Below are 16,119 nucleotides of genomic sequence, written 5' to 3'. Positions count from 1 at the left end.
AACAGTCATTCAGAGTGTGAAACGGTTCACTGTAGTGAAACATCAATTCTGATTTCTTTACAGTGGTGGTGATAGGAACCAGTGGTTGTGATGTTGATAATGGCAAAAGATTGGTACATCTGGAAAATAAATAAATAAATAAAAAATACTGTTTTGCCTCACAGCACCCTGCCTGTATCTCTTCATCATCAAAAATGTTTTTATAATGTCTGTGTTCCTGTCACCAACACTGTGAACAATTCTGATTCAGTAAGTTTCTATGGAACAGAGCATTCTACACCAGACTACCTTGAATTACTTTCTTTTGCATCATAATGAGTGACCTATGCAGAAATTTTGAAAAATAGGTAGATTTCTTGTTTACATACAGTACCACAACACTGACCATTCTATATTAGCTACATTAGCCAGAACTAAAAAAGCAAACATCTGACACCAAACATGTTGACTACATTTTGAATAAAGGGGGAAACTAAGCACATTTTATCCTTGGTTAAACTATCACTTTGAGAAAACAAACTGAGAGCGAAGGTTATGGCAGAGAGAGGAAAGAGAGAGAGAGAGAGAGCGGATAAGGTCAGTGCTAATGACCCTTCAGTTTAATGCAATAACCCCATGATGCCTCATTTCCGGCTTGGTTAGTCAGTCTCTCCAGATGGCTGTTTGAGTCAGGCTGGCTGCCAGACAATCATCAATATTTCACTTTTACTGCAGTCCATTTAGTCTTATGTGCATTGGAAGTGAAAGCTGAGGGATTTATAAAACAGGATTTCTTAATACAGCTGGATAACATAAAGGGGAATTCCACCAACTTTTTAAAAATTGAGATGTAAACAGTGATTCAGAGTGGTTTGGTGTGAAATGGTTCAGATGTCTTTACAGTGCTGGTGACAGTAACCAGGGGTCACCATGACTACAAAAGAAATACAGCCATTTTATTTACTATCCAAAACCACCAGTGAACCGACACGTTTTTTATATAGAATGTTGACGATGGTAAAATTTGGGTACTATTATGTCTCACAACACCCTCCATATTATGTATTCCTCCACCATGAATGGATTTTAAGGTCGAAATCTTCTCAAAACTATCATAAAACAATGTCTCAGTCATCAGGCAGTGTATTCATAACTATTTCATGTCACTTTCTGTGAGGCAGCTTTTAAGAGGTGGACATTAGATCCTATCACCAGCACTGTGAAAAATTCTGATTTACTTTCTCTAGAACAGAGCATTTCACACCAAACCACTCTGAATGCATTTGTTTACATCTTAAGCATTTGATTATGAAGAAGATTTTACCTGAAATTTAAATTGACATTTTTTATCTTGTTAGTTCATGTTTCTGATGATATTGAGCATAATTCATCATAACCACAACTAGCTGGCAGTCTACCTTCATCATTTAAGCGTCAACCAGACTTTTTTTGCCAATACAGCAGACCTGGAGCCAAATCTATCAAAATTAATCACAATTTAAATCATAATCCAAATACTGAACAGAAAATTGCGGTTAAACATTTTCCCCAAATCGTTTAGCCTTATTTGTATGTGTGTATCTACATCTATGTATGTCTAGTAGTCTATTCTCACTCGTCTCTGTCATGGCGAGGTGCCAAGGGATGTCCCGTTGTCATGGAAACAGAGTCAAGGAGTTGCCTTTTTCCCGTGAGTGATTCATGTCTCCAGATGATTTTCGGTTCCCTGAGTGTGTGTGTGCTGTGCAGTGTAAATTGCACTCTGTTGCAACACTCTTAGCTGAGTGAACACAGTCATTGTTTGCGCTAGTTTTCTAATGAGTAACGGCAGAGTGGACTAAAGCTCTGTTGTTCAGTAGTGATGTCCTGATCTGATACATTGGACTGGTATTGGCAACAATACTGATCTTGTAACTTTTAAAATCCCAGACTGATTATATACTAAGGCTTATTATTTAGTAACTTACAGGGACTACAGTGCAAACCAGCTGAACCGTTCTTAGGTTATAGAAGTGTGTAGTAAAACTTAAGGCCCGTTGGTGAGCCCTGGCCGTTTAAGGGGTTAAACAGATCGGGTATCAGCCAGATGTGATCAATCCACTATCAGTACTGTTTATTCAACACAGTTGCTCTAAAATTGAAAAGTTTCAAAATGAATCACATCAAATTCACTTTGTATTTTTTTAATGGAACCTCTGCATCCAGCAGATAAGCATGAATGATAACATTACAGGAAAACTTATTTGTTTAAATGGAATGTCCTCCAGTTTTTCAAAATTTCTGCACAGCTGAATGGTTGAGATGTGAACAAAGTCAGAGTGGTTTGGTGTGAAATGCTCTGTTCTACAGATACTTACCCATTCAGAATTGTTCGCAGTGGTGGTGATAGGAACCAAACATACACCTCTAAAAGCTCCCTCACAAAGAGATATTACAAATGAAATGGTTATCAGTATGCTGTTTTACCAAAGTTTTGAGAAGACTTTGGCCTAAATAAAATGTCTATATTTGTGTTGTAGTCATGGCGACCCCTGGTGCCTATCACTACCACTGTAAAGAAATCTGAGTCAGTTTCTCTAGAACTCTCATTTTAAAATAAATTACCATAATTTTGTATGATAGATCTGTCACATTTTGGAATGAACTGTTCAGGTGTTGCAGCATTTTAGGCAGTTTTGAGTCTGGACACCAAACTGATGCTCAGACAGAGTGTCTGTTTTAAATTGTATTACACTGGAATAAACACAGTCCGACATTTTAGGATACACACAGTTGTTGTTTATGAGTTTGGACCACACCGTCAGTGTATTGTTATAGTATGAGAACAGACTTTAATGACTGAAGGATGGGCGAGAGCTCTGAGAATTTAGGCTAGAGTTCTGCGGGCTTCAGCTTTAAGCTAGAAGGCCCGATCCCACCTTGTTGAAGCAAGATATGGGGAGCGGAAACATCTTGCAGGAAAAGGGAGGTATAGATGGAAATTTTATAAGACAAGCTTCAAGCGTGGCCCTCTCAAATTTTAGTTAGAGAATATTGATATCATACACACATTGAAAAGGATTGATTTTGCATTAAACTAAATGTTACCTGCAGTAAATTAGCTGCTGCTAAGTCAGCATACACAGATTTCAAGGAGTGTTTAGTTTTTGTTATATTCCCACTGTAAATTTGTTTTTAAATTACATTTTAAATGGCATTCAAATAGTCTTTTTTATAGTAGAAAAGTCATATAGGTTGACTCATATTAGGTGTTATAGGTACACTTTATTGCCAAGCGTTTGTGGACACACCTGCTAATTATCTAGCTCAGGTGTTTCAGCCACACCCATTGCTCACAGGTGTATAGCATCAAGCACATAGTTACGCAGTCTCTAGACAAACACCAACATTAGAAAGGGTCGTACTGATGAGCTTAGTGACTCTAAACATAACACTTTGATGGGTTCCACCTTTGCCACAAGCCAGTTTGTGAAATTTCTGCCCTGTTAGATTTGCCTTGGAACAGGTCCATATTGCCTGTAGTTTTGGAATGGCATGTCCAACAAGCTCATACAGGTGTGATGGTCAAGCGTCCACATACGTTGCCAGACAAAAATCTTGAGTCTTAAGCATTACTGTCACTTTGCCATACAATTTTATTGTAATTACACAATTACATAATTAATCTCATATTCATTTCATGAGTTACGTATGCTTTTGTATTTAAATGTATCAAATCTGGACAGATTTTTTTTCTGTTTTAAAGTGATAAAGTGATGAAAACAAGACAAAATAAAAATTATGTTTTATTCTTTCTGTAGAACAAGATTGGACACACAACAGTAACATTTAAGCATAATCAGATTTCTCCTTTTATATTAAAATGCAAATGTGGCATGAATGAAAGTTTATAAACTGTATTTGCACACAATTTATGAGTCAGAAATAATTGATATAAAGGCATTATTTTTGTATCACTAGCGATAACCACGACTTCTATGGACTAGTAGTACTACTGATTTCTTTGTCCGTTAACAACCTAACATATGAAACGTTAACTTTAGTAATCTTTAAACTTTTCTAATAAAAGCTGCTGTTTTGGAGAAAGAAAAGCATTTTTGGGCTGATACAATGTTCATGTTTTCATCATCCTGAGTGGATTTGGTCCCCAGATAGAGATAAATACACATATGAACATAAAAGGGGTTAGTGAAGGTGCTAGACGTACAAGGAATGTGTGCGTACAGAGAGACAGCTGGGCGGGGGGGCGGGGGGGGGGGGGGGGGGACAGTAAATTGGCCTGAGATGGACAGATAGAGGGGGAGGAGAGAGGAAAGGGGGATTAATATAGAAAATAAAGCAGAGAGGAAGTGATTTAAGTAGAACTAGAGACCAGGGGGGCTAGGGTTACCCTCAAATGCAGATAACAAGGAAAATGCTGAGAATGTAAGAAATTTGCTGCAGCATTCTCTTTCCAGCACTGTAAAAAAACATGGCATTTGGCCTTAATGCACACTGCAGAAATAAAAGGAACGTATTAGCATTAAAGGGATAAAAATATCTAATTTTATACATTCCGTATTGACCTACCATTGTAGACTAACTATAGAAAGAAAGTTTTAGAGTAGTCTGCTTTGCTTCAATTATTTGACATGAATAAAGTAGAAGCTTTATAATATAAAATAAAGTTTTCTTATGGAGGTATAATTTGCTGTGAAAAACAATACAAATCAAAAAATAAATTGCATTTGATCATGTTGTGTCATGGGGGCTTTTCATCTCTATTTCTTAGGTGGTCGGACCACATAATGGAAAGCCTCATTTTTTTGTCTACTTTAATAAAACTGGTTTACATTTTTCATAACATCTAGCTGAATTTAGTCATGACTACACGATACAATCAGCGTCAGGTTACTGCTGTCAGTTATTGCTCCTTGCCAGTTCCACTCAACATTCAGTTCAAGGTCACTTCATCAGACTGACAGGTTCATTATGTATTAATGAGCCACAGCGTGTGTGTGGATGTGTTATTATGACAGTTCATTTGAATTTGGTATGGTGCCCTAACATGCTCAGGCCATTTCTGAAATGCGTTCATAATCGTGCTTGATAATGCACAGATTGTGTTGTGTGGCGACTGAATCTGAGGTTATTTGCAGTTAAGAGTAGTGATCCATAATGTTAGGATTCTGTTATATGTGTTGTATGTGTGGCTTTTAGCTAAATTACATTAAGAATGCTAATATAATTTGTAAATGTGTTAAAATATTTATAATGTAATTTCATAAAATTGTATGAAAAAACGGATATAAGACAATTGACTTGCACAAGAAAGTGGCAAGTCAAGGAAAAATAAGTGGGGAAAAAACAGAAGTTCATTATATTTTTGTTTATTATATTTACATTATTATTTTACATTATAATTAGTTGTTGAGGCTTCTTTTAGCTTGTACTTAATAGGTCGTTTTGACTAGAAATAAATGGATGGTCTCTTCATCATATGTTTGTTTATGTGTGTTATGTGGCTTTTTTGGCTGAATTCTGTAAGATTACTGGTTTGTGTGTCTCTGTACATTTGCATGTTTCTGTGTCTGTATAATATGCAGCACCTTCACCTTTGCTGCCATATATTACTGTAGTGCGGTGATGGTGAAAGGGTAAAGGTGTGTATAATGTGTTGAGGTCAGTGTTATGAATAATTTCTTCTGCATCATCTCTTCATTCTTTCTACATTCTCAGAATCTGTCTTTCCTTCCTGTAGTCATCTATTCCTGTCATTCTCCTCCATGTCTCCTTCACCTCAGTCTGCTGACAGCAATCTCAGGGGAGTGTGGGTCAGGGCGGGATGGGAGTGGGGTGGGGCGGGGCAAAGATTAATGCACTCATGCCCCGCCCCCACCCATTTTACCCAGTGGCACAGCTGGTGCTTGTGAATATTTAATGAGGCGGAATAGCTGGACACACACACACACAGTCGTGTGCACTCAGACAAATTTCACAGTCATGAAGATGCACATGCCATTAAAGACATAGTCATCAATTTTGGCAGAAGCCCCACCCCTCAAACACATGCACACACACACTGCCTAGGCTGGAACTCCTAAATGCTGGTGCGAGCTTGGTTGTTATCAGTTGCCCATTTGCAAAATTTTAAACGTTAGACGCTGAGGAAGACTCGCCTTTCACAGAAGTTCTTTTTATGAAATTTTATAGTATAAAGAATGGCACATGTGTGAGTGCAGGCATTATACGTTTCTTAGTGGAATAAGTCTGACAGATAAAATGATGACACACCTAATTATCTAGCTAACATGATCTAACACAAGAGCTAGCTAATGTTACTCTTGTTGGAGTTCATTTGAGCCTGGTCTCGCAAGGCAGATTTCTGCCTATCATCAGGAGAGCTTGACCAAGAACCATTTTCTTTTACAGAAAAAGGTTATTCAACTGACATGCAACAAGTAAAGGTATCTCATTTACTTGCTACTAAAATCTTCCAAGAAAACTGGTGAAGAATTTCTAACATGACGCTGTGAAATTCACAAACTTTTCAATGCAGCAACTGTATATTGCCTTGATAAGCTTGTTGTTTTCATGGTTCTCAGAGAAGATTTGTGTCCCTTTGGACAGATAAAAAATGGTGCCCTAAATTTCATACCCAATGTTTCTTACCAAAATACCCATATGAGCAGGGGTCAGTCTATTCAGTCTGTTTACAGTCAGACCAGCAGCTGAGAATATCCGCTCTGGTTCTACTGAAGTGGACAGTACACACAAGTGGTGTTTGACTAAAGTTGCTGTCCTCTGTTATCTTGTTCTGTTGACTTTCCACCAATATTTTCAGTCCTGGTGGAATATCGTTGAAATAGCTGTCTATTTTCAGAGTTATCAGCTTGAGACGAGTAGCATTCTCCCTGAAGAAACATCAGGGTGATTTTCTTACTGACGTTGTCTCCCTGATGCTGTTGTGTGATTTCTGCACTAGCAGCCTCACCTTGCCACAGACACATGTCTGGTGATTATTCATTTACAGTTTTGCCGATTGCCTCTGTATTAATGGAGGACAGCAAAAGTGTTTGTGGCGAGGGTCCCTCATACAGGCAGCGTGAGATGGCTTAGAGACCAACTGTTTATTGGAACATTCAAACCAAAGGCATTGGTTCAACATATCAGAACAGCAGGAGAGACATTTAAAGTCTCCTTTGTCTGTCTCATTATTGTCTAGGAGAATGTTATTCTACAGTTATTGAATAGGTGTCTAGGTGAGTTTTCTGTCCTGTGGGAAAACACTGTCATGCATTTATAGAGACAAACTACACGTTTACTCACACATAGAAGAGTATCTTCAGGCTTTTGTATGTTTGTATGCACTTCCCTTAGTGCTGTTCTCGTCATGTTTGGTTTATTTAACGTGGAAATGCGCCTGCCAGGTGACACACACCCCCAAGGACAGGGTGACAGATGTGTGTGTGAGAGGAATCCCTGAAGGCAAAAACAGTCAGGTGATTTCAGTACGAGGCAGGGGGTGGAAAACACCTCCTCACAACAGCTATTTCTGCTGCCTTATCACACTACCACAGCAATGGAACTGTGCATGCGTGTGTGTGTGTGTGTGTGTGTGTGTGTGCAGGCAAGCATGACTTCATCTTCTGAAAGACTGGCTCCACTCTGCTGAACATGATTGTAAAGATCTAACACAGACTGAGAATAAATCTTTCATAGCATTGATTAATATGCGTGTGTGTATTTATCTCTTTGTGGGGTCCCCCTGTCTGATGAAAACATGAACAGTGTGTGGGTGTAGGAACGTTTGGCTGCTCTCCACAAGGAAAAATACCCCCTAATTAAAAAATGTAAAGAAAAATAAAAGAGTGTTTTAGTGAGGACTTCCATTTACTCAAGTAATACTGTAGCTGATTAGCGCTACCTAAACTTAACCTTAAAGAGGACAACCACTGATTTTCCAAAATGTCTGCATAATTAAATGGTTAAGAAACTCATTCAGAGTGGTTTGGTGTAAAATGCTCTGTTCTAGAGAAACTTGCCAAGTCAGAATTGTTCACAGTGGTGATGATAGGAACCAGACGTCCACCTCTAAAAGCTCCCTCACAGAAAGTTATTACATGTAATGGTTATGAACTCACCGCCTGATGACTGAGACATTTTTTAAGATAGTTTTGAGAAGATTTTGGCCTTAAAATCTATTCATGGTGGAGGGATACATAATATGCAGGGTGTTTTGAGGCCAAATAATCCCCAAAGAAAACTTATTATTTCAGATTTTCCACTATTTTACCATCATCAGCATTCCATATAAAACTCAGAAGACATGTATAGGTTCACTGGTGGTTTTGGATAGTAAATAAAATGTCTGTATTTGTGTTGTAGACATGGTGACCCCTGGTTCCTATCAGAACCACTGTAAAGAAATCTGAACCATTTCACACCAAACCACTCTGAATCACTCTGTTTACATCTCAAACACTCAGTTACATGAGGATCAGTAAAATGTTCAGTAGAGAAATACAGTTAATTTGGGGTTTATTCTAATGAAATACAAATATTTTTAATTTTTTTATTTTTCATACCGTCACCATCATAATAAAACATTTTATCATAATAAAACATTTCAAAATAAAAAAAAATCCCTTGGTCAGTTGCTTATGAAATATTCACACAGATTGAGGAAGTCCAGTATTTACAGTTCCCATCCAAAACCTAATTTATTTAATCAATCCAGTCCATTAAATCCATTTAATTAATCCATTAGATTAAATTAGGCCTGCTGCTGATGGATCCCATATGATGGTTGGGAATATTGTGGAGAAATTGGCAACCAAACATTTGTTCTTCTATAAAAAAACTCTAAAAAAAAACTTCTAAAAAAAAGAAAATCTTGTTACTTTTCACCACAATTTTTTTGTTTTTTTCCCTAATATAATGTTTTTACTAGCATGAACACACTTACTGCCCAGATAAATGGTTTTACACAGTTTCTGTGTGTGTGTGTGTGTGTGTGTGTGTGTGTGTCTGTATCTATACCCTGACAGAGAGTGTGTGAGTGTGTGAGGTCGAGAGGTGGTGAATGACAATAGGCTGTTCGATGGGACGGGAATTAACTACAACAGCGAACAGCTCAGAGGGAGGGATGCAGGGCCGGGATACGCAGGGTAATTACAGGGTTTGGAAAGGGGGTGAAGTGTGTGTGTGTGTGTGTGTGTGTGTGTGTGTGTGTGTGTGTGTGTGTGTGTGTGAGGCGCAGCTGTCCTTCTACAGTACCTCCATTATTAAACACACCAGGACATTTACAGCTCACAGTCATTTACTAATAACATTGTGGTTCACTAATGTACACATTTAGCAGTGTCCAAATGTGATTTTTGTACACAGTTTAGTAGAGTTCACCACCAAATGAGGAGAATGTTGACACAATAGTTTGGCAGAAATCTGAATTTGCATTATTTCCTCTCTTACCCCACATGTCAGCCAAAACATGTTTGCTATCTGAAGTTTGCCTTAGACCTACATTATACAACGTTTAGCCTATTTTAAACCCTGATTAACCCCCCTGACAAAGCTTCACCAGCTAAAGCGATCGCAATCTGACTTTAGTCAATCTTTAACCCTTCACTCGAACACTGGAGTGATCTGAGGCCCTCTAATATTTTCAGACAGGTTTGATTATTATGACTTAAAACGTTTACGTGTCCTGAATCAACCAGGAAACAGCCGATAAGAGAGCTATAAGAGTAGAGGAACAAGACGTGTATGCCGGCGGTCTGTACAGAGGGCGAGCCACTGTCTTTACAATTTCAGTTCAGCTTCCATTTTGTAGTGAAATATTCTCCAGCTCTCACAGTGATATCTGTGTTTCTCAACCGCCAATTCATCCTCAGTTTGTTTTTTTTCCAGTCCAGTTTAACTTCGTGTAGCATGATAATGGGGCAGCTCTGGGATTTTTTGTTTTTTTACCTAGTAAATGTATGTGTGTTATACTCGCTTTGCTTTATTGTCTAGTGTGTGTGCCTTGCCAACCAAAAGACAAAAATTCTATGAAAGACTGATGTTAAGTTTGTGATGCTCTCCATTTTAGAAATCTGCTATGATTTTTAATGTCATTTAGTATATTCCCAGCCTTAATTTCACATTGAAGCACTGAGGCTAATGTAGCAAACAAGTAATAGAAGCTTATGTATGTATCAGAGATGATAACGTGGAGCTTGTGAACTGCTTTTTTGACGAATCAGAAGCAACCAAACATCCATGTGGTGGGATATTACAAACACAAATACCTAGTAGGCTGGCAAAGTGTGTAAAGCCCTCAACCCTCAAGCCAGAAGAAGTGTATGCTGACCTCAATTTATAGAAAACAATCACAATTTAAATCGTAATCACAATACTGATCGGAAAAATCGCAGCTAGATATTGCCAAAATTGTTACCAGTATTGAAAGCTTGAGTATAAATACTGATCTGATATTTTTTCTTTGAAACAACTCAAAATAAGCTGTTTTTAATTAAAACAGTTCACTTGATCTAAAAGTAGTTTATGGTACTGAAGCTACTCAATCACTCTACTTCCCCACTGCTAACAAGATCACATCACACAGTGAGAATGAGTGCTGTTTCAGGATAGATTTATTGCAGGATTGAGACACATTCAATCCTTTTTTATTACCTCCCCTTCCAGCATTTTATCATATCAGCCCCATACCCATAACTAGTAGGGACTGGGGTCATCTCTTATTGTCTGTTATTATCATTGTACACTTGCCTCAAAATAATGTCTGTTAGACTTGATTATGTGGCTTCTGACACTGTATGACACACTGTTATCTGTAAACATGAACTAAAGTATGTCACATAGTTAAAAAAGCCTGAATTCTCTCTCTATATTGGTCTATTTTTACAGATAACGTTATAAAGAAGGACACCAAACATGTCCTGGCTGATTGACTATATTTATGGTAAAGGGAGAAGAGGCAAATTTGATTTTTCTCTGGACATCTCCTTTAAAAGCCCAAAGTCTGATTGGTTGATTATGGAAGCTCTGTTGGAGCCTTTATCTCTGAAGGGCCAGACCTGATTATCTATGTTTGTGTACGGCTGATTTAGACTGTAAGATATGACTAATCTGTGGGAAGTGATGGAAAGGTCTGGTTTTATCGATTTCTGCTTTGAAGGGAAAGGCTGGATTGTGAGATAGAGCGAGGGATGGAGAAGAGCAGAGGAAAGAAAACAAGGCTGCCACACTCGCCTATCAAAGCTATTAGTTTGTATTTAAAGTGGCTTTCTGAGATGCTCACTGCAGATCTCTCCTCATCTAATGCTGCTCTGTTGTCCTATTAATCAGAGTGAGTGTGATTTGCAGTGCTGTTCTCTAATCCACTTGTTCTTATAACAGTAGCATTATATTTCCTTTTGTTTGCTCAACAAACCAATTGCTCCATCATGTGCTGCACATATCATTAGCTTGCTCTTCATTGAGACCTGATTGTTTCCAAAAGAAAAAAAAATGTACACAGATTTCTCTCCTTAACCCCAGTTGCAGTTGATCAGCTGCACTAGGGCTGGGTAACAAAATTCTGTACTTCTGCGGTACCGACCGAATTACTTCAGTAGTCCATGTACCAAAAAATCTGCGTTAATTAATACCAAATTTCCTACACTGTAAAAAATCTGTCCCACCTATTCATCTGTTCAACTTTCAGTCAAAATGACCATTAAGTGCATATTATTTATTTTTTTATTGCCAGAAAAAACATAAAACATATAATTAACAAAGAAATTACACAGAAGCCACAACAACTAAATATAATAACACCTAAAAATAATAATACATTTTTTAATATTTTGTATTTGTCACTCTAAACCTTTAATACACCTTCCGTTGCTTTCAGGAGTCTCGCTTTCAGTTTTTCAAATAAATCTGAGGGGAAATCTTTCCACATCTTAGAAGTTGGTCAATCATTTTCTGAAGTAATCAAACACATTCAGTGATGTTAAGGTCTGGACTCTGGGGTGGTCAGTCCATTGTTCAGCTTCTTTGTTTGATGTGTCTGTCTCCTTTTCTCAGTGAGGCTTCTTGACATAGTAGAAGGATGGACAGAAACATCTGTGAATGTTTTCAGATCTGAAGCAGCTTGATTTTCTCCTCTCTCTCAAAGATGAAAGCTTTAAGTGTCATTTATCTGATGAGGCAGTTTGGGTGTCTACCAGGTCTTCCAGGTGGTTGTTAGGAGTCTCATTTTCTCTGTATCTTTTAATAATTTTTTATTGTAACATATTTTATATTATGTATAGTAGTTGAGGCTTTTGTGTAACGTGCTGTTAAATGTTTGTAGGTGAGTGAGCAGGTCAACAGTGTTGTTATTGTGTTTAAATGCTGTGTGTTTATTGTGTCGGTTGGGCAGGATTGTTTGATATGAAGAAAGCTGCAGTTGCCCATTTATCTTGACACGGCCATCTTTGTGGAGAGGTGTGAATTGTTTTTCACAGCAGGGGATTCTCACTACTCCGATTTCACCCCAGTTGCTCACTAGCAACTCAACACAGTGTCACATCATTTCACACACAGAGAAACATCACAGTTGTAGTTCATCTGATAGCAGAGTTATGGGGTACAAATATTTTACTTGATCACATCAATTCACAATATCTGAGTCAGTTTCCATTTGACAGTAGAACGTTCTCTAGGGTGGCTGCAGAAAGACATTAGATGAAGGAGTTGGAAAATCGGTAGGAAAGTCTGGGTATCAGTACCAGAAATTTTTGAATGATAAACAGTCCAAGCCAAGACATTTTTTTCTCTCCAATTCTAATGAATTCTAGAGTGTGTTTGAATTCTAATGAGACTAATTCTGTCTTTCTCTGTCCTTTGTCTTTCTTTTTTCCTCTTCTTGTTTTTCTTTTCCTTTCCATGTCCTCTCCATCTTCTTCTCCATCTCTCTCTCTCTCTCTACCCTGCTCCTCCCCCTCCCGTTCTCCTTTTCTCTCTTTCACAGCAGAAGGGCGTGGACCGGAGATTCAGAGAAGATCCATTTTCTTCAAACACACTCTAGACACACCTACACACACATCCCGTGTGCCTCCCCTCCCCTCAGCGTGGTGGTGTGTGTGTGTGTGCCCGTGTGTGTCTGTATGAGTGTGTGGGAGTGACGGACACAGGGTGGACGTTTGATGGGACAGTGAACAATGCCTCCAGCGCAGTGTCAGCCAGCAGCCACTAGAGGGCAGCTCAGAGTCCCCAGCCTTCAGCTGCTGTTCTCTGTTTTTCTGCTGCTCCTTCTGGGACAAACCCAAGGAGGCATCCTTATACCCAAAGACTGTAAGTCTCCACAAAAGTTCTAGAACTGACTCATGTCCTCAAGGGGATAATTCAGCAAAATCAAATTTACACATTCTCCCCCTGATGGTCTAAATGTGGTCAATATGTTTGGTGTCTCAAGTTTGCTTCTTCAGTTTTGTACTAGAGCTAAAATGCTAATGTAGCTAACAATTAATGAAAGCATATACCCCACCAATTAGCCTGCATGTCTAGTCATCACACACTGACCTCCAACCAGTGGAGCTGTTTAGTAATCTCTAATAGACTCAATTATGTGGTTTTTGACACTGTGTGACACACCTTTATCTGGTAACGTGACTAAAGTACATTAACATTACTTAAAACAGTAATAACCATATAGAAATCTGAACTTTGTCTATAGTTTTGTCTGTTTTTTATGGATAACACTGACATGCGGTGTCTAAATACAGCATACAGTTGCATTATCCTCATACCTCCAGTGCTGAAACTAAAGAAGTGAACCTCAGAAACCAAACATGTCTTGGCTGATTGGCCATTTTGGGGTAAGGGTTTGATGTATGAGCAAATTTGATGTGTCATCGAACAATGGACCTCGACATCCCTGGCCACTTTATCAGAAACCCCTCCCTATAGCTCCATCTTACTGTTGATGCACAGTTTGTGTTAGTCGTCGTTCATTAGTCACCAGCCTTCATTCCTGGTTTATAAGCACTACCAGTATGTTTATGATTTAATCATGATTATGATCATTAATCTTTTAAACTCTGAATTAAGAGTCTGAATGTGGGTCTAGACTGTGATTTGTCACTCTTATAACGACTGAACTTACAGATTACTAATATAAACTCTAATAAGAATAATATATATATTATTTTTAAGTCTAATAAAATAATATATACTCTAAGGTAGCAGTGGGCAGTATGGACAAAAATTTATGTCTAGGTGTAATAACAATTTTTGATGGTATATGTCAATGTATAGTGCATTTATATATGATTTTTTCCACAAAACTATTTTAAGTACATCTATTTTTGTAGGTAATTATTATTATGGAATTTACTTTTAATAAAACCATATTTAGCAACTGACATAAATGTAATGTATTTACAAACATAATAAAGTAGTACAGCAACATAGTACAAATAGAACTGAAAAACATATAAATGCATAAACATATGGTGTGGACGCAGCAGCTTCTCTCGCCCAGCAAAAAATACAAAAGTAAATATTATAGTCATTCATGCTGTCAGTAGCAGCTGTTGAGCTGCTGATTCCGGGCTTTATGTGAGGACCAGGCCTGACACGTTTGGACTGATTGTACGTTGCTTTATCTGCACTTACTTATGGCATAACACTAAAAAAGTAGAATTTCTGATAAACTGCCTACTGCTGCTCAAAGAGTCTGTATGTGGATCCACACTTCAATTCTTCATTCATTCAATAGTTACTGAATAATTCATAGTAGGTGTTGGATATTAATCTTGAGATTAATAACGGATAACAGCTCTAGAATTTAGCGTGGTAGAAGCATGTACTGTTTGTTAAATGTCTTCAATTTTGTTTGTCTCTTCTTTCTCCTGCCACTTTCCTCTGGCTGGACAGATGTAATTAACGACCGTAAGTGCTCTAACTTCATCATAATACCTTTCTCAATGTCTCTGCCTTTTCATTTGCTTTTTCAGTCCAGCAGTCCTTCCCTGTTTTATTTGGATTTGTTGAAGACTGTTTATCTGATTTTCATTGTGGCTTTACTTTCTGTACACTTTAACCCTGTGTAGTCAAACAGCCTCCAGTAATCACGTCTCAGCCAGAGTCTTACACAGCCTTCTACCTGGATGATGTTTTTCTGAAGTGTGAGGCCAAGGGTAACCCCGCCCCCAGGTAAGTAACCCTCTGTCATCTTTACACTCCTTCAGTCTTCTCCTTCACTCCCTCTTTCAACCCTGTTTTCTGCCCATTCTTGATATTTTGCAAACAGTGGAAGCCAAACTGACTGGATCCTGCAACAATTATAACCTAAAGGACTAGAGGCTTATCATAACTTGATGTTATCTAATGCAAATGTAATTTTTAATATTATGTGAACAGTAAACACAAATGCTGCAAAATCAGTTTATACACTAGGTATAATACATCACCCCTCAACTGTTTAACTGGTGTAGCAAACTAACAAATGATTACTTCACTTTGCATAGAGGAATTCATTTCAACTGGAAATCTGCAATGCAGATAAATGCAGCTGAAAGCTTGGACTCTATTAAACGAATGTCGAAAAACCAGCGTCAGCTCTGTGGTTGCAAATGGCATCTGTAAAGCTTTTTAGGGGGGCGACAGCTGCTTTATTTACTGTAGACGTCTCCCAGATTGCTCAATCTGAATTCCCGTATTAGACACTGAGCCAAACAAATAAAAAAGCCTGCTGACAGAGAGCCTGCCTAGAATCAGACGGTTCATTAAATGAAACCTCCTGCTATTTATCTGAATTACACTTTTGAACCTTGTATCCTATTTGCTCTTGATAAGTAGGTTAGGTCAAGTCAGTGTAACACAGGGACAGAAAATGCGTTATATGAAATCTTCTGTGAACTGCAGTTCATGTCCTTCTGTTCAGTTTCATACTCATAATTGAAAACAGACACTCCAGAAACATGGAGGAAGAAACAGGCAACTTTTCTCGTCTGTATCACTGGTCGTAAAGGTTTTTTACTTTATTTATGCAAGAATAATAGTGAAAACATGGACACTGTGAAATGTCAGAGACACCCTCCCTCATACTGTCTCGCTCACAAATACATCATGCTATGGAGGGAAGATGTGTTATGATTTAATTTAAACATAAACCTTTGCCTCGAA

At 38.1% G+C, this 16,119-nt stretch overlaps 1 protein-coding gene across 1 annotated transcript in view; it reads left to right on the top strand.

Moving 5' to 3' along the window:
• The window catches only part of l1camb (L1 cell adhesion molecule, paralog b), a 67,338-nt gene that overhangs the window by 20,355 nt on the left and 30,864 nt on the right, over positions 1-16,119 (top strand). Inside the window, 3 exon segments of the mRNA XM_036590748.1 lie at positions 12,962-13,284; positions 14,869-14,883; positions 15,045-15,147. Of these exon segments, the coding sequence (XP_036446641.1) occupies positions 13,152-13,284; positions 14,869-14,883; positions 15,045-15,147 (251 nt within the window). The 5' untranslated portion in view covers positions 12,962-13,151.

Source organism: Colossoma macropomum, unplaced genomic scaffold, assembly GCF_904425465.1.
Source record: "Colossoma macropomum unplaced genomic scaffold, Colossoma_macropomum, whole genome shotgun sequence".
NCBI lineage: Eukaryota > Metazoa > Chordata > Actinopteri > Characiformes > Serrasalmidae > Colossoma > Colossoma macropomum.
The sequence above is the reverse complement of the archived record's forward strand: the minus strand, read 5'-3'. Positions and strand labels throughout refer to the sequence as shown.